Source organism: Dendrobates tinctorius, unplaced genomic scaffold, assembly GCF_039654945.1.
Source record: "Dendrobates tinctorius isolate UK_male_01 unplaced genomic scaffold, ASM3965494v1 ptg000031l, whole genome shotgun sequence".
Lineage (NCBI taxonomy): Eukaryota > Metazoa > Chordata > Amphibia > Anura > Dendrobatidae > Dendrobates > Dendrobates tinctorius.
The window spans coordinates 8050682-8070486 of NW_027361699.1; the positions used below are offsets into that span (position 1 = coordinate 8050682).

Below are 19805 nucleotides of genomic sequence, written 5' to 3' on the forward strand. Positions count from 1 at the left end.
TCTTTTATTTTGTTAGGTTGTTAGAAATTTTAAAATTGTAGCAGTTTTTTTTTTTTTCTCAAGGAAATTTACAGAATTTTTCTAGGGACCTATTCAGTTTTGAAGTGACTTTGGGGGCCCTATATATTGAAAAGTGATGTTTTAAAAACAGCACCGCTCGATGTATTCAAAACTGCTGTCAGGTAGTTTATTAACCTTTCAGGTGTGTTTCAGTAGTAGCATTACGTGAAAGAAAAATGTTATGTTTACAACCTAAATATTGGTAAATTCTGAACAGGCCTCTATATCTGTCATTCTCTAAGGCCGTTATTTGGCTGTGAATTGCCGTGGCAAACATCTGAACCACACGGTCATGATCTCAGGGTGCCGATGGGAGAGCCCCCACACTCTGTTAACCATCTAGATGCTGTAGTAACTATTGACAGCAGCATCTAAGGGTTCTCATTATTTTGTATTTAGTATTTGAACTGGTTCAACTTATTTGTCTATGCACAGCAGGGCCAATGATTATGTAGTGTGTGCATGAATATTTTTCTGTGTCTGTCCTGAACTCTGTACAGCCACCCTAAGGCCTGTTTCACATTTCAGTTTTTTCTGTCAGTCTAAATCCGCCAAAATAGCGGAAAACGGATCCGCAGGCGGACTGACAGAAACGGGGGACAGCGGATCGGCGGATGTAAGGATCCGCCGATCTTGCAAATTTAGAGGAACCGCGGCAGGAAAAAAAATAAATAAATAATACCGGTCATCTCGCGGGGCTGGAGATCGCGCGGTCATCTCACGCGATGTGGCTGGAGATCGTGCGAGCATCTCGTGGGATGTGGCTGGTGATTGCGCGATCATCTCGCGCAATGTGGCTGGAGATCGTGCGAGCATCTCGCGGGATGTGGCTGGTGATTGCGCGATCATCTCGCGCGATGTGGCTGGAGATCGCGCGGTCATCTCGCAGGATGTGGCTGGAGATCGCACGGTCATCTCGTGGGATGTGGCTGGAGATCGCGTGATCATCTCGCGCGATGTAGCTGGAGATCGCGCGGTCATCTCGTGGGATGTGGCTGGAGATCGCACAATCGTCTCGCGCAATCATCTTGCACGATGTGGCTGGAGATCGCGCGATGTGGCTGGAGGGATGGGGCTGGAGATCGGTCATCGAGCGATCAGAGATGTGGGGTAGGAGATCCCATCGCCTGAGAGGAATGGAGGTTGCGGTTGAGGAGAGAGAGAGAGAGATTTTCAACCAGCAGTGACAGTGTTTTTGGGGTTAAAAGGCAAAAATGCGGATCTGGATTGCAAAAAAACGTTGCATGGTCCGTTCGGTGATCTCTGCGGACGCCAAAATTTTGGCGGATCCGCAGAAATACGGATGCAACGGACAGTCATCAGTCAAAATCCGCCGATAATGAAAGTCTATGGGGAATAAAACGTATCCGCAAGGAAAATTGGCGGATCCGTTTTTTTCACAAAACGGCGGATTTTGACTGATTTGTGAAAAACTGATGTGTGAAACAGGCCTAACTTGTCCTGTTTACACCTAAATAATCGCTGTTACACTGTAGCCTGCACACGGCCATCATAGTGGATGAAATGTTTAGACAAGGGAGTTGTATAGCAATAACACATGGAGGGGTATGCATTAGAACATTACTTCACATGTCCTCACTATGTGAAGAACGCTCACTCTTCTTACCATTCCCTGCCCTGCACAAATAAGCTTTCCATTCTTGTCTTCTGTTCGTTGAATTCACATTATGCTAAAGCAGGCTGACTGACATGAAATAAGATATCACTTGCTAAATGAACTACTATTTCACCTACTGCTGTGTACAGTAAGACTTCACCGTGGGGCTTATGACCTCATTCCCTCTAAACCAAGCATGCACAGTTTCATGCTGATGGTGGCTGAAATAATTTCCATGCCATGACATCCATAGACACAAAAGATGGATTTAGTTTACCAGATAGAGAAAAGTATTTTCAGAATGCACCCTAAATGTGGTCAGTCTCATTCGTTCAATGATCAATACGTCTGGGGGACTGCAGGCGGCAACAGCAGGGAGGCAATATGTGCTGTCAGTATGGCAAACCTGGCATGCTATGTACATGATGTTATAAAGAGGAGAGTGCTGCAAAAAGGTCAGAAAGCAAAGCATCTGCTGCAAAGTGAGCCTACAGCTGTAAAAAGTCTCCCAGGATCTGATGAGACATGCTGTGCAATGTGGTTTGTTTGGCTTCCAGGCCCAGAGTAATATGTTGTAGCCTTGTGTCAGCAGAACAGATTTATGTGCATAGCATGTTAACAGAACTCACCAATCCCAAGTGTTTCCTAGCCATTCCAGTATTGTGTATGTAAGGTGATATTTAGGCTTTTACAAAAGAAGAACATTTAAAAAATGACATAAGGAGCTAAAACATCTAGTTGAATTAACTGTAACTATCTTGTATCTAATATTTCTAGACAGTAGATATTCTATTTATTGTTATAAAGAAAGCCAGAAAAAGTTAATTGGCCAAAATTAATAACTTATTTAACTAAAAGCTAAATAAATTAATATTATGCATATACCACAAATGTTTCCACAAAAAAACACTTTTTCTAAGGAAATGTCGTTTTTTTTTAAGATAGAAAATAACATGTGTAATATAATATCATCTGGGCAGAATGTGCGGCCTTCCTATGCGGAAATAGCTGCATCTGTGAAAGGTTCGGTTTAAGAGCACTACAGATGGAAATAACAGATACCATGCCAGCTTTTACCTAAAATGAACTGTTCTTCACAAGCCACGCTCCGTAATACTCTCGTTAAGGTTGTTAGGACAAGCAACTGAGCTCTCTTGTAGTCCCTACAGTAATTTTGTGTTATAATTACATTACCGCTGCACTGATTGTTGAGAAACGTCTATGCCATTCAATATGGAGGAGAAAAGGGAGTTTAGAGCTGTAAGAACTCATACCCATTTGCAAGAAATACAGACAAAAAATAGGATTGCACTCGGACCTATATTATTCAATGGGTTACATCTCATCTGCGATATTTTTCTTAGCTGAAATAGGACTGAGAAAAAAAATTGCGTGTAAATAGTGTAAACCTGCTTTCATCTGTGAAGAGCACAGGGCGCCAGTGGCGAATTTGCCAATCCTGGTGTTCTGTGGCAAATGCCAAGCGTCCTGCACGGTGTTGGCCTGCACCATCTGTGAACATCGGGACAGCATGTGCCTTAAATATGAGTGACTGAGCAAAGGGTCTGAATACTTATGACCATGTGATATTTCAGTTTTTCTTTTTTAATAAATTTGCAAACATTTCTACATTTCTATTTTTTTTCAGTCAAGATAGAGTGCAAAGTGTACATTAATGAGAAAAAATTACCTTTTTTGAATTTACCAAATGGCTGCAATGAAACAAAGAGTGAAAAATTTTAAGGGGTCTGAAAACTTTCTGTACCCACTATATATATGTGTGTGTGTGTGTTTTGAAGAATATTTCTTTTTAAAAGACAGAGAACTGTATGTAAAAGCTGATGTTAAAATCGCATTGCATACGGATTGCATACACATGTCATACAGATGTTTCAAAATCGCACAGAAATCGCATGATACTCGCATGGACCTTATCCGTTTTTTTTGGTCCAGAAATAGGACGTTTTTTTTTCTCACATATGGGTATGTACCATAAAGCTTGTATTGGTGTTAAGGTACTGTCACACTTAGCGATGCACCAGCGATCCCAACCAGCGATATGACGCGGTCAGGATCACTGGTGCATCGCTAAGTGGTCGCTAGTGAGCTGCCACATAGGCAGATCTCACTAGCGACATCGCTGGGGTCGGGGGTCGCTACTTACCTGTCACACTAGGCGATCCTGCGTCCTCCCGCCCGGCTCCATGCGTTGCTCGTCGTCAGCTTCCTGCGGCGCATCCTGCTGTGACGACGAGCGACGCGTGGACCCGGGCGGGAGGAAAACTGTCCTGGACATTCTCGCGCGATCAGCGGGGGAGCCGGTTGGAGGTGAGTATCAGACACAGCGATGTCGCTAGCAATATGGCTATAACATCATAAGTTATAGCGATATTGCTAGCGATATCTCTTAGTGTGACATGCCCTTAAGTCAAGAAACAAAGTGGACAATTTTCTTTTTCTAGGTTAAGTAAAACAGTTGCGTAGTACACCAATTTTGTGCTCCATGGATTATGCAGCATACGTAGGATTCTGGATGAGCTAAAATGACATGTAAATATATTTCCTTACAGAGATGATGCATATGAATGTCATTTCATCTGTTTAATGCTCACACGCCTTCTAACTTGTGGATTTTTACTAGTTGCTAACAGATGCATAGTATTTATTATAGCAATAGAGTTGGTAATAATTAGCTTAGTGTCATTCACCATGATGCTGTTATTTTATGCAAACTTTCCAACAAATTGGTGTATTCCTTATTGAGTTACTTTTTTTGCCTATTAGTCATTGGGGGGTAAGCACAGCTTAGATATGATTTGTAGTCCATACAAATGGGAACCACCCAGTGCTGAAAGACCACCTGACTCGAGTTGCAACACCCCCTACTCTTCTTGTAGTTGAGTAGCTTCCTGGATTGGTCATCCTTGGTAGAGCAGCTTATGCAAACCTGAGATCATTGCTATCTGAAAGTACTGGGGACAATATATAGTGAATAGATCTAGACATGGATATCACATGAGCATTTTTATATTGCAAAAGTTATTACAGTTCTAGCAACACATCTTAGATTATCAAAAAAATAATACAATTGTAGTTCAAAGTACACAAGTAATAATGGTATCATATCCGATTTTGGAGCAAGATATATGCAATGGCAATCTTACACCAGTGTCACCAGAACATTTTGGAGCCTCAGCCTATTGTACTCAACTCCATGCAACTAGAGGAAAATAGACTAATCTAATTCCATGGTGACATATGTAGTACTGGGCAGAATGTATAGCAAATTTACAATAGAAATGACTTATTAACACATGTTGACGAAAGGCTTTTAAATCGTAGAAGTGCTGTTTGTTACACAGGCTGTAATACAAAGTCTAAATATAACAAAGGGTTATATTGACTATTCATTTAGTAATTGAATTCTGTGTTTCTGATAACTGTAATTTAGGACTTCTCCAGCATCATGCGTAAAACAAATGGCACTGGCTCAAATGTAAGGAAATGTTTGAATTGCTTGACTTGTACGTTGGCAATTTCTTTATATCTGCAGACAAATTATAGACAGATAACACATGAATTATTTTTAGCATTGCAGAAGAAAAGGTTGCCATGGCCAAAACAATGATTACAGACTTGATTAGCTTCCAAGACAAATGGCGTACCCCAAGGCAGCCCCAAAGCTGTGATCACAACTGGCTCCAAAGCTTGCCAAACTGCCAGATGCCTTTGTTGGAAAGCTTTTTGCTGCAGTTCAACACCTGAGTCCGAGCAAAAGTCCGACCGCCATTGCCACATGACAGCAGTCCAGAAGAGGAGAGCGCTGTGTCAGTAACTGATAAAGAATCTTTGCACGCTGGCTGTTTTTACTTGTAAAAATATATTCTCAGCCTTCCATAGTTCCTGAAACGTGGCACAAAGCAAAACATATGAACCCCTGTCTGTTTAAAGGAAAGTGACAACTGATCCCAATGAAGATGTGTTTGTTTTCTTTTAGACTCATGTTTTATTGAAAAATCCAAGTCCAAATATTAAAGAAATAGCAGAAATAATATTTATCATCACATTATATATTTACACAGGCTGAAGATAAACCAAAGCACAGCAGTTCCATCTACTCTGACCTTTTTCCTGACCAGGTATCTGTGTCAGCACATTAGTGGCAAAAGCATCTAACTGGAGCTGCTTTTCCTTAAAATTGTAGTCTTCTGTTGGATACATGCTTCACCCTTTACAGTTCCTGACACTATATGCCCATATTGAGTACCCTTGTAAGACTGTAAGATTGGGGAAAAGTGCTGCATATATACAGACCGTAGGCACAAGAGTGCATCTCGCTCTTTGCCTGTTTCACAAGCACAATTTCCTTTAAATGTTTGTAGTGATTTCTGTGTTTCAATGACTGCATTGTGATGCAATTCTATGCAGCTCCTAACAGAGACTTTTCTATTGTTTTGTCTTGTGTGACAGCTTCAATAGACACATTAGCAACTGCTGCTGATCTGCCTGACAGTGTGTATGGATACAAATATCCCTCTGTTGCTTTCAGGTTTCTGTTTTCCTCTTCAATCCCACTTCAATTCATTTGTTATATAACATATTTCATTACACTTTCTATGCCTCTCTGCATCAATTCGAAAGTGTTAAGCCTTGTTAGTGGGAACGCCATGAAACAAAAACCTTTTTTTTCGCAAATTATTCAAAGTTTTAAAGATGAGGGCCAAGGTCCCATTCACTATAAATGCAAAAACTAAGCAGCACTTTTATGTCTCCAAGTAAAACTCAGGAAAAAACCTCAAGTTCTGCTGTAAAGTATGTTGTAAAGTTTCTCGATTGCTCATATTCAGGGATCTTGTATAAAGAAAATGCTGTATCCCGTGGAAATAAAATTGTGAAATAAGTGTATCAACATTTACTTTTCATTTTGGTTTTGAGTATAGCAATTGTAAGTTGATGACTAACTGTGCTATTTTAACATTTTTATTTCTCCGCAGCCTAACAGCACTGGGCAAGTTGTAGGAAAGGTGCCTGGCCACTTCACCCCCGTGTTGGCGCCATCACCTCATCACGGTGCAGTGAGACCTGTGACACTAACCATGACGGACACAAAGCCCATCACTACATCCACTGAAGGTGATCTAAGTTTAACTGCTACTAGTGTAATATTGCACTTTAATAGAATACTCTTGGTGTTTGCTTCATGGATTAAAGTGTATGTAAGACTATGTTCACACGTACAGTGTTTGGTCACTATTTTACATCAGTATTTGGAAGCCAAAACCAGGAGAGGAACAATCAGAGGAAAAGTATAATAGAAACACGTCATCACTTCTGTATTTATCACCCACTCCTGGTTTTGGCTTATAGATACTGAGGTAAAATACTGACCAAATACTGAATGTATGAACATGAAAAAAGTCATCTGAACAGCCTAATTGAATACCGTACCATTGGTCTACCAGTGCTGCCAGTTTTTTCATGGACAGCATTTGGACCAAAAAATGAATCATGTGAACGGAGGCTGAAAGTCATAATTGTCAGAATCATTATTTATGGATAGCAGATTAAGCCCTGCTTGTAGAATCATAGCTTTCTGCGGTGTACTTCAGGGTGACCAAATTATGATTTGTTAATAACAGAGCCAAGAGATTAGCTGTCCTCTTCTAAGGGTACCGTTACACGTAGCGACGCACCAACGATTCCGACAACGATACGATCTGGCAAAGATAGTTTGTGCATCGCTAGTAAGCAGTCATACAGGCCGATCTTCATAACGACGCATCAGCGATCAGCGATGTCATTAACGACCACGGTGATCGTTGGTACCGTGTCACACACTGTGTATAATAGCGAATCAGACTTTGAATAGGCGTCCTTCAGCGCTATCTATATGAGTTCGGAGTCGCCAACGAGATCGCTCGTCGTTGATAAGGGGGGTCAATCACAGCGATGCATGCTGGTCAGCGTGACGCCAGCGATCAAAAAATGATCCTGAACGTTCGCGAACGATCAGCGACATCGCAGCAGGGAGCCGGTCGTTTCCGCTTGTCACACTTAGCGAGATCGCTAGCGATGTCGCTGTTGCGTCACAAAATCATTGTCGCTTCAGCGATATCGCTAGCGATCTCGCCGTGTGTAACGGGGGCTTTACTGAAGACTAGATACTTGGTGAAAGGCGTAGTAAATAAAATTATAACAAACAACTGATTACATGGAATTATCGTGATTCCCATATTATTACTTTTTAATAGGCACCTGTAACTGTGTGACTGTGCATAATAAAATGGTAACAGAACTCTAATAATGTTTGCTCTGGAAATGCATATTTGTGATAAAATTGTGAAAAGGATGTGAATAATTTGTGAAAATACTGGGCATTTTTTTAAAATAAAAGCATAGATGACTATGTATTCTTACTATTTCTTTGAAATATTTTTTAACAGTATTTAAAAGATTAAACCGCAAGCAGAAGAATTTAACGTTAAATGACGTGGTATCTTAGATTATCCAGAGTTCAGATGAATTTTTTTATTTTCCTAAACTTGGCAAGTCGTATTTGGCTCTTTTAGTCCTATACTGTATTCCATAGCATTCTAAGGAAGCAACTAAAAGGTGGCACTTTCCAAAGTACAAATCATGATTATGAGCCCGATGTAGACGTTAAAGGGATTATCCCATAATCAGCATATGTCCCCTTTCCACAGAGGGGTGATAAATGTATAATTGCTGGGCATCCTAAAGTTTCCTATGTTAAGGTAGCAATATTGAGCACTGGTGGCAACTGTTCCATTTACTATCTAAGGAAGTGATGATAATCTTTCTGCTATATACTATTAGAATAAAATGACCTTTTTCTCCAATTATGTGCCACTTCACTCTGAATCTATGGGTAAAATTCCTCTTCAGATGGTCTTTTAGCCTGAGATATCAAGTCAAAACTGCTGACTATACTAGTCTATTGTGAGGTTTGGGGACCACAGAAACAGAGAGTTTAAGATGCTACTGCTGCTTCTAGTAAGTGTTGTACTGTATCACTCCTGAACTGGATCCACAGCTACAGTGCTCAATACTCCTGTGTAATTTCCTTAATGGTGCTGCTGTTTATGTGACAGAAGATAGGGGAGTGTAATCTCCTCTTCTCTGGTTGCACATAGTCTCCATCCTTTCTGAAGCTGAGCTGACAAGAGATAAAGCCTGTAGAGCGGACTATGGCTAAAAGTAATCGTCAGGAATAGTGTTATTTCCGATGTTCACAAATAGCCTGTTCTGGAGTCACCTGAAATGACAATTACACTTTAAGTATTATCTTTGTGAACTTAGTTGTATTTTCACTGTCTCCATTTTCTCTTTTTCTAGCCTACACAGCCTCTGGCACATCACAAGCCAACCGATATGTGGGACTAAGCCCTAGAGATCCAGCCTTCCTACACCAGCAACAGGTGGGCTGCTTATTACATCAGGTGTAATGATTCAGAAATGCTTGGGAATAGTGTCATAAAAGCATGCATGCTACCACTCATAATCGCTTGGATTAAAACAAAATCCTGCTGTTCCCTGATCATGACCGGGCATGTCAAATATTAACACATTTAATTGGAAGTGTCCGTGTCACAAACAAGTGTCCCTCAAGACATACAAACATACATTATGGAATGCGTTGAGCTTAGCCAAAGGCACGGAGAACTTATGCCATTTTATCTCTATTTTTCCCAATAACATACTTCATTTTATATACAGCTCATTCCAATCACAAGACTCTCAAACAGGTTCCTGAGATGTCCCACATTACAACTTATGATACATCCTTTAATTTAAAAAAATCCCACAAAAACTTAGCATGTGAAATGCATGTGACCAGGCACTCCTCTACTAGACAAATTACAGTATCACTCATTGCCTTAGTTGGGACTCGGACTGATGATTTTGTATTGAATATATGCTTGTCTTTAGTTGCCACAAAGTAAACGTGTTGAAGTTTTTTTCTTTTTTGTTTTTTTTTTGTGTTAAACCATGTTCGGTTTTAAATTACATTATTACATTAGCTTTCTTACTTGTCCTGCTAGTAACTACATAGAGCAATAATATATACATAGGTTTGTGGTTGTAGGAACAGTTAAAAACTAGCAAAGCACTTTGTGAGACACATTATGTACACGTATAAAACGTTTTATATGTATATGAGGGAACCTAGTTAATAAAAAGATATCAGTCTACAATATACAACTGGTCTAAGCTGTCAGAACATGACAGTGTAGTAGAAACTGGATTACTACCTATAGCAAGAACCTAAAACTGTATTCCCAAATAATGAATTTTTGGAATAACTGTCTGATATATGTGGGTCACACCTTTGGGACCTACTCCTATGTTGTGATTGATAATTAATGTTAATTCACATCCTGTCCATGGAATTTGCAACTCCTGTAAAGTCGGGTTTTGTCACAAGTGCAGCGCTTATTAGTACCTTCCCATGGTTTCCCTGTGAGCCTCTGCAGTTCATCCCTGCAATGTCACTTTTAGGCTTCCCGATATTTTTCCTCTGGTGTCTTGACCTCTGGAATTGGCGAGCATTATATTGTAGCTTTTATCTTTGGTCCATCACAGTGGTACCATCACTAGGAAGCTCTATTTGTTTTTCTTTATTGCAGTATGTTACAAATGAGGGACCCCAGACCCTGCCAAATGCAAAACATATACAGTTACCCCTTAGTTCATTCTCTGCTTGAATGTGGCAGCTGCCTGACAATGCAGGCCAGAGGACCATGGATCTCCACATAGGTATAGGTCCAAGTGAGACAATGGTTGCTCTCCTGTGAACGTACCTTAAATTTCCAAGTAGCGAAACCCCCTTTAATAACACTTTTTTCTACACACTCAGGCCAAAAAATGTCACACAAGCAAGTTCTATAAAAAAAAAAAAAAATTCACATTACACTATGTCCAGACATATTATAAGTCGCCTGATCTGAACTATCATCTTCATGTATGCCTCAGAGGCTGTTAGTTTTGTCAGTCCAGGTAATTGTGGTGAGAACAGACTGAAATGTGGCCTTTATAACGCTTTCCTTATAGAGAGCATTTGGGTAAACTTTTCTTACACACATATCAAACAGCAGACTGAACAATATAGCCCTACTTTGATAACTGTGCCCTGTTATTTCAAGGATATGTTGCAGAAGAGGAGGGCACCATCAAATATATTTCATTTTAATATTAAAGGGATCCACCTGCAGTATGTCCAAAAATAGACCAGTGGCAACCAAAGACAAAGAGACAAAAAGGAGGAGGGATCACCATAAAAAATATCACATTTTATTAGTGCACACAAAACCACAGCAATAGATTTTAAAACATTTAAACTACAAAACTAGTTACACAGTGTGTAACCATTACATACAGGAGCAGCGGTTAACCTAGTAACACCTATAAATAATACATGAAATTTACAAATCAATACATGATGAAAATACCCATGTCTCGATATAGGAATACCAAAGTCAATAATTCTGGGAGAGAATCACATGCCTAGAATAGTTGGAAATTGTGAAGATTGGCACCAAATAGAAGATGGAACTGCTATATAAGTACGGAGCAATTAGAGATACATAAAAAAATATTCAAAGCATTATATCCTAATATAGACACCTAATACAATGATTCATGAGCCAAATACCATTAGCAAGCCATTAGGATTACAAAGTATAAGCTCGGGTAAAGTGAGACCTCTCCCTGTAACCCCATAGAGTGTTGGCCTGTAAGATACATTACAAATCCAATGCTATAACCAGGTTAAGCATGCTCACAGAACAACACGCATATTCTGCAATCATAAAGGTGCAAGGCAAAAAACCGGCTCCTGTATGCCCAACGTGTATCGTCACTGATGTGACTTCATCAGGGGCAAGAGAAAGTCTATATTAGGATATAAAGCTTTGAATATTTTTTTATGTATATCTAATTGCTCCGTACTTATATAGCAGTTCCATCTTGTATTTGGTGCCAATCTTCACAATTTCCAGCTATTCTAGGCATGTGATTCTCTCCCAGAATTATTGACTTTGGTATTCCTATATCGAGACATGGGTATTTTCATTATGTATTGGAAATTTCATGTATTATTTATAGGTGTTACTAGGTTGACCGCTGCTCCTGTATGTAATGGTTACACACTGTGTAACTAGTTTTTCAGTTTAAGTATTTTTAAAATCTATTGTTGTGGTTTTGTGTGTACTAATAAAATGTGATATTTTTTATGGTGATCCCTCCTCCTTTGTATGTCTCTATGTCTTTGGCTGCCACTGTAATTTCAAGGACATACAAAGTAGATGGTAGTAGTGTAGGACGATAGATTTGTCATTTAGGATGTTTGTTTATGCAGTAGTTAATGCAGTCTATACTGAGAGCAGAAATGATATTATGTCCTTTCTTGTGACAATTCCTACAATCCAACAGTAGCAAACATGATGGGTTGTCTGTGGGTTTATAGAAGTGTTACTTTCATTAGTCAAGAGCATCTAAGAGGATAAAGCAACTCACTAAAGAGAATGTTCTGCCCACAGTAAAATGGGCCTAAAGTACAATAGTAGCCATATGTTTCTAACAGACAAGCATAGGGCTCAATTGCCAGAACTTTCTTACCATGGTCCTTAGCTTAAACTTCAATCTGAATGTTTCTGCGTATTGCTTTATTTCTTTAGTTACATCAGCACATTATAAGTATAATCCTTATTGCCACACAGCATTTTCACATAACGAGTACTTATGATCTGGTAATATTTTCATCAGAAATTATATCAGAAATTATATCGAGAAATATATATAGAACAACTAAGTCACATCACAGAATAATACCATTACCCAAAAAATGTGCTTAGAATTTCAAAACATTTCCCCAGAATGAACTGTAGAGAAAAAATGAGCCATGACCTTCGAGAAGTCTAATCTTCTACAGGATCAATACAGCTATTGGGACTCCGCATAAATCTTGCAGCACTAATATCAATTGCACTTAAGGCGATCATTATTTAAATCAGGACTTTTTCTGCCCTCTGTGTAATAGTATCTTCAATGAAGCATTGCAACAGCAATAGAATCATGTGTGTGCACATTTACTGGTTTGAGCTGGGCACCAGTATCACGAAGTCCAGCAAACAACACTGTAAATCTAGCACTAATGATGGAGACAGTTTAATTAAAGCAGTCTCCATTGACACATGGAAGGCCTCAAAGAGAAGGTCTGTGAGCAGGAGACTCCCTTTCTCTGACATCCATATGTCATAATAGATCACATGAAAAGAAGTTGTCTTAGGGCGGTTTCACATTAGCGCTTTTTAAGCGCACGCACGGCCGGGGGTAGCTCCAAGAAGTTTGATTTTGGCGCGCACGGCGCACCGTCAAAAGTGCGCAGCGCAGGTCAAAGCGCAACTAGCGCACGGCCTGCGCACGATCTGCGCACCCTATGCTAAAGATAGGGTGCGCCGATCGCAGGCGCCGCTGTGCGCTAGGAGGCGGCGCTACAAGCAAGGGGCGGGCACGCCGGGCAGAGAGCCGGCTCAGGGGCGGAGCTACCCCCGGCCGTGCGTGCGCTTAAAAAGCGCTAATGTGAAACCACCCTTATTGATACAACACCTATTTTATTTTATTCCTATTATGCTAAGAACTGAGTTAGCAACTATCTGCCTGTTTTGCCCAGCACCGACTCAGAGTGATTATAGACCACTGCTGCCAGTGATTCTTCACATCAACAGAGCAGCTCTTCCTCTCTAGGACTGCTCTGTCGACTGGGTGTAACTGCCGACATGCTGATTGACAGCCTCCTCCCCACAGTTAAGTAGTGGTTAGACGGCTGTCACTCAGCATGACATCGGCAGTCATAACACCATGGAAGAGTAACAGCTGCTCTGTCGATCTGACATTACCGGAAGCCTCAGAATCACCAACAGGAGAGGTCCCTGACAATTCTGAGCCGTGCACAACAGGCATGTAGTTAGCAACTACATGCCTGTAAGTTCTTATTCACATAAGAAAAGTTTAAAGAGTACCAGATAACCGTTTTAAAGTTAAGAATATAAAATATTATTATAATTTATTTATATTTCTAATACATGAAATATTATATATAATCTATTTCTACATGGGATAGTTTAAATCAGTGTAGTTTTTTATGTGTTTGACAACCATACTTTGAATCCACCTTTATGTTTTACCATCATTTCTAATGCTCATGTAATATTATTAACTATAACTACTATTTATATTCACAGTTAATTTGAATGAATTAATGTCGTCTATATATACTGTTTAAATAGAACTGTGCAAGAGTTTCACGCAGATGTGCAGAAATGCTGCAAAGTAAGAATGCTTTCAAAAATAGAAATGTTAAGGGTATTTCATTAATTCAATGGATGTAAAACGCATGCGGATCCGCAAAAAGAATTGGCATGCTGTGAAAAATAAACCGCTGCGGCTTCCGTACGGAATTTTCCACAGCATGTGCACAGCAATTATTTTTCTCATTGACTAACATTGTTTGGTCTCAAAGTTGTGTGGAAAATCCGCTTCGGATCCACAACGTGTGCACATACCCTAATATTTTTTTTTAAGTTTCCAAAATGCAAATCAAAAGAGAAAACGAAAACAAATCATTATTTGATGTGACCACCCTTTGCCTATATATACATGTGTATATATTAAAATTAGTATAAAACTGTATGTATTAATAATAAATGAATGCCACTCCTTTAGTCACTAATTAAAGTGGTTAGCACCACTTTTAATCACTAAAGTGGTTATTGCTCATTTTATCTAGATTACACTGATGAAAAGGTATAAAAGCAATCCAATGAAATAACTTTGGTACCTACACAACATATAAATCTATGTTATCATCATGTTATAATGCTGGAGTTTTTCTTCCATAAAAAGTAGATGAATAGAAAAAGAGCAAATAAAACCAGCTTTAATTACTTTGTCAGTGTAAAGCTTGCCCTGTGCGGCACAACTAAAGTGAGATTGATTTACTGTGTCCTCATTCTGCTTTCCAAAGATTTAAGAGATTCCTCTCTGATGGTGGCAGGTTCTAAATGCATTTCATTTAAAACATCCCATGATGAATGAAAGCGAGATCCAAGAGGTACATGAAATGCACACAATCAATCATTTTATATTAGCTTAGAGAAATTCTAAATTAAGCAGAGGATGATTTTAGCAGTGGTAAAGCCTTTTAGGCAGCCCACAACCCCTTTTAATACACATTGACCCTTATGGAAGAAGTACTGTCACAGGTACGTTCTAAACATCTTTTCAGATGGGAGTTTGGAGAGTATTTTAGGGATTTATGCTCCTGGGAAATAAAAAGCATTGTCAAGCATATACAACCAACCCTTTATATAAAAATAGAATAAAAATCAGATACTTCTCTATAAATTAAATTACCAAAAATGCTACAATAGATTTGGAACGTCCAAGTAACATAAATTGCATTGTATGCAATCTTTCACCATTACTAAGTGGTTAAAGGATATAAAAATTGAAAGTTTGAAAACTGCAAAATTTTCAAAATGTTCGCTAAAATTCCAATATTTTCACAAATAGCACAAAATTTTGAGCTAGATTTGCACTAACATAAAGTTGATTGAGAAAAATAGAGTTAGAACCAGCTCAACACACCGGAAAAATTTAAAATTCACAAAGTCTTTTTTGGAAATTCTTTAAAATTGAAAGTAATGAAAAAATGGGCATCTCAGACAACAAAGCAATAAAGAGGGGTGGTGTGTATAACAAGAATCAATCCACATGCGTTTTGAGCTACAGGGCTCTTGAACACTCTTCCATTCTGCACTCTGTGCAGCAGCGGGGACGCCATGCTCCTCCCAGATTGGAACACCATCTCAGGGGTGAGCTGAATTTTTCTTTTTATTATTATTCATTACCAACATAAAGTACAATGTGTCACAAAAACACAATCTCAGAAACCCTGGATTATATTAAAGTGTTCAAGAGTTACAGTTGTGGCCAAAAGTATTGACACCCCTGCAATTTTGTCAGATAATACTCAGTTTCTTCCTGAAAATTATTGCAAACACAAATTCTTGTTGTTATTATCTTCATTTAATTTGTCTTAAATTTGTCTTTAATTTGTCTTAAACACAAAAAGAATTGTCCTAAAGCCAAATTGGATATAATTCCACACCAAACATAAAAAAGAGGGTGGACAAAAGTATTGTCACTGTTCGAAAAATCATGTGATGCTTCTCTAATTTGTGTAATTAACAGCACCTGTAACTTACCTGTGGCACCTTACAGGTGTTGGCAATAACTAAATCACACTTGCAGCCAGTTGACATGGATTAAAGAAAGTTGACTCAACCTGTCCTCTGTCCTTGTGTGTACCACATTGAGCATGGAGAAAAGAACGAAGACCAAAGAACTGTCTGAGGACTTGAGGAACCAAATTGTGAGGAAGCATGAGCAATCTCAAGGCTACAAGTCCATCTCCAAAGACCTGAATGTTCCTGTGTCTACCGTGCGCAGTGTCATCAAGAAGTTAAAAGCCCATGGCACTGTGGCTAACCTCCCTAGATATGGACGGAAAAGAAAAATTGACAAGAGATTTCAACGCAAGATTGTGCGGATGTTGGATAAAGAACCTCGACTAACATCCAAACAAGTTCAAGCTGCCCTGCAGTCCGAGGGTACAACAGTGTCAACCCGTACTATCCGTCTGCGTCTGAATGAAAAAGGACTGTATGGTAGGAGACCCAGGAAGACCCCACTTCTTACCCCGAGACATAAAAAAGCCAGGTTGGAGTTTGCCAAAACTTACCTGAAAAAGCCTAAAACGTTTTGGAAGAATGTTCTCTGGTCAGATGAGACAAAAGTAGAGCTTTTTGGGCAAAGGCATCAACATAGAGTTTACAGGAGAAAAAAAGCGGCATTCAAAGAAAAGAACACGGTCCCTACAGTCAAACATGGCGTAGTTTCCCTGATGTTTTGGGGTTGCTTTGCTGCCTCTGGCACTGGACTGCTTGACCGTGTGCATGGCATTATGAAGTCTGAAGACTACCATAGAACACCTGTGGAGAGATCTAAAAATGGCAGTTTGGAGAAGGCACCCTTCAAATATCAGGGACCTGGAGCAGTTTGCCAAGGAAGAATGGTCTAAAATTCCAGCAGAGCATTGTAAGAAACTCATTGATGGTTACCGGAAGCGGTTGGTCGCAGTTATTTTGGCTAAAGGTTGTGCAACCAAGTATTAGGCTGAGGGTGCCAATACTTTTGTCTGGCCCATTTTTGGAGTTTTGTGTGAAATGATCAATGTTTTGCTTTTTGCTTCATTCTCTTTTGTGTTTTTTCATTTAAGGCAAAGTTAAATGAAGATAATACCAAAGAATTTGTGATTGCAATCATTTTCAGGAAGAAACGGAGTATTATCTGACAAAATTGCAGGGGTGTCAATAATTTTGGCCACAACGGTATTACCTCAAAGTGAAACTGACCAGAATTTTAAAATTTGGCCTGGTGTGGAAGGTGAAAACAGGCTTTGGGGCTAAATATACCTAATCACTATCCTTCTTTGAAAAAAAAAATTCATAGCAACCAGCAGAAAAACTTTAAAATGTAATTTTTACTGCACAATGGACGCCCTAAAAATTATCCCAGAGACAAATTCCAATAAACCACAGAATTGCTGTTTTATTTTCATTCTTCAAAAATATTGTAATAGTTTTCCAATACATTATAAGGTGTGGTATTTTGTGCCATTACAAAAATACAAGTCATACAGCAGAAAAACAGGCCATCCTCAAAGCAGCTGTAGAGCAAGGATCTGCATTACATGCAAACAGGCTGGTTCAGCAGAATTATCTAATGTGTTACACATAAGGGGAAATATCACAGGTAAAATAAAAGCTATTATATCACTTTTTCCATCTCTTTGCTCTTTTTGCTTCTTATTATAAAAAATAATTTATAAATAACATTTCCCACATGTCTACTTTGCATCAACATCATTTTTGAAACATAAACTTAAGTAAGTTATCAGCAATTTCTAATTTTTTCCAAAAAATTTACAAAAATCAATTGAAGTGACTTTGAGGGGTCTATGTGACAGAAAATTCCCAAAAGTGACACCATTTTAAAAATGGCACAACTCTTAAGTGCTCAAAACCACATTCAAGAAGTTTATTAACCCTTTAGATGTTTCAATTAAAGCAATGTGGAAGAAAAAAATAACATTTTCATTTTTCCCACAAAAATGTTAATTTAGCCCCAAACTTTACATTTTTACAATGGTAACAGGAGAAAATGAACCATAAAATGTGTTGTGCAATTTCTCCTGAGTACAGTGATACCCATATGTGGTGGAAAACTGGCACATGGGCACATGGCAGGACTCAGAAGGGTAGGAGCGCCAATTAAATTCTGATTATTGATATTTTGGGTGATTCTAAACTCGGTGATACCAAATATGTGTAGGTTTGATTTTTTTTAAATTGTTTTATTTTGATTAGGGCGAAAGGGGGTGATTTGAACTTTTATGTTTTTTTAAATATTTTTAAACACTTTTTTTTTTTTTACTTTTGACATGCTTCAATAGCCTCCATAGGAGGCTAGAAGCTGCAATAGCGTGATCGCCTCTGCTACATAGAGGTGATGCTCAGCTCAGATCACCTCTATGCAGCAGAATCACAGGCTTGCTATGAGCGCCGACCACAGGGTGGCGCTCATAGCAATCTGCCATCAACAACCATAGAGGTCTCGAGGAGACCTCTGGTTGTGATGCAAACACAGCCATAACCCCCGATCACGTCACGAGGGTCGTCGCTGCGCGAATTTCTGGACTAGCGTCCAGAAGTGCATTTAAATACCTGCTATCAGAGTTTAACAGCGTTATTATACTACTTAATAGGCGCGAGCGGATCGCGATTCCACTGGTGCCTATTGCGGGCACATGTCAGCTGTTAAAAACAGCTCACATGTCGTGGCTTTGAGGTTTTCGCGGAGTGGCCAGTCGTTTCTGAAATATTGCATTTCTCATGCACGACTGTCCCACTCACAAATAAAACAACAATACTTGGTATATCCAAGCTGCAGTCCAAGAAGAAGTGCACCAACTTTTAGATCACCACATATGTTCCAGTTATAATTTCTAGAATTAATGTGGGTCAACAGTAAGTCCATATTCTGATACATTTCTTTCATGTGTACAGCATGTCCAATAGGTATAGAAGGATAGATATTTCCGTTGTGTAGTAAAACAGCCTTCAGACTTCTAACTGACGAGTCAATGAACAGTCGCCATTCCTTCGGGTCATGTTCGCATCCAAGAGCACCAAACAACCCCAAGACGCCGTTGCAAAAGGTTAAACTGTCAAAATGGTTGAAATATTGATTAACCCCTTCACCCCCAAGGGTGGTTTGCACGTTCATGACCGGGCCAATTTTTACAATTCTGACCACTGTACCTTTATGAGGTCATAACTCTGGAACGCTTCCATGGATCCCGGTGATTCTGACATTGTTTTCTCGTGACATATTGTACTTCATGTTAGTGGTAAAATTTCATTCAAATAACTTGCGTTTATTTGTGAGAAAAACGGAAATTTGGCGAAAATTTTGAAAATTTCGCAATTTTCCAACTTTGAATTTTTATGCCCTTAAATCACAGAGATACGGCACACAAAAAACTTGATAACTAACATTTCCCACATGTTTACTTTACATCAGCACAATTTTGGAACCAAAATTTTTTTTTGTTAGGAAGTTATAAGGGTTAAAAGTTGACCAGCGATTTCTCATTTTTACAACACCATTTTATTTTTAGGACCACATCACATTTGAAGCCACTTTGAGGGGTCTATATGATAGAAAATACCCAAAAGTGACACCATTCTAAAAACTGCACCCCTTAAAGTGCTCAAAACCACATTCAAGAAGTTTATTAACCCTTTAGGTGCGTCACAGGAATTTTTTTGAATATTTAAAAAAAAATGAACATCTAACTTTTTTTCATAAAAAAAATACTTCAGGTTCAATTTTTTTTATTTTACCAAGGGTAACAGGAGAAATTGGACTGCAAAAGTTATTGTGCAATTTGTCCTGAGTACGCAGATACCTGATATGTGGG

At 39.1% G+C, this 19805-nt stretch overlaps 1 protein-coding gene across 5 annotated transcripts in view; it reads left to right on the forward strand.

Moving 5' to 3' along the window:
* Positions 1-19805, forward strand: part of NFIB (nuclear factor I B) — a 314972-nt gene that overhangs the window by 244808 nt on the left and 50359 nt on the right. For all 5 annotated transcript variants that reach the window (XM_073572167.1, XM_073572171.1, XM_073572166.1 and 2 more), the window contains 2 exons: positions 6673-6811; positions 9035-9117. In XM_073572167.1, coding sequence (XP_073428268.1) covers positions 6673-6811; positions 9035-9117 — 222 coding nt within the window. The remainder of the gene's footprint in view (positions 1-6672; positions 6812-9034; positions 9118-19805) is intronic.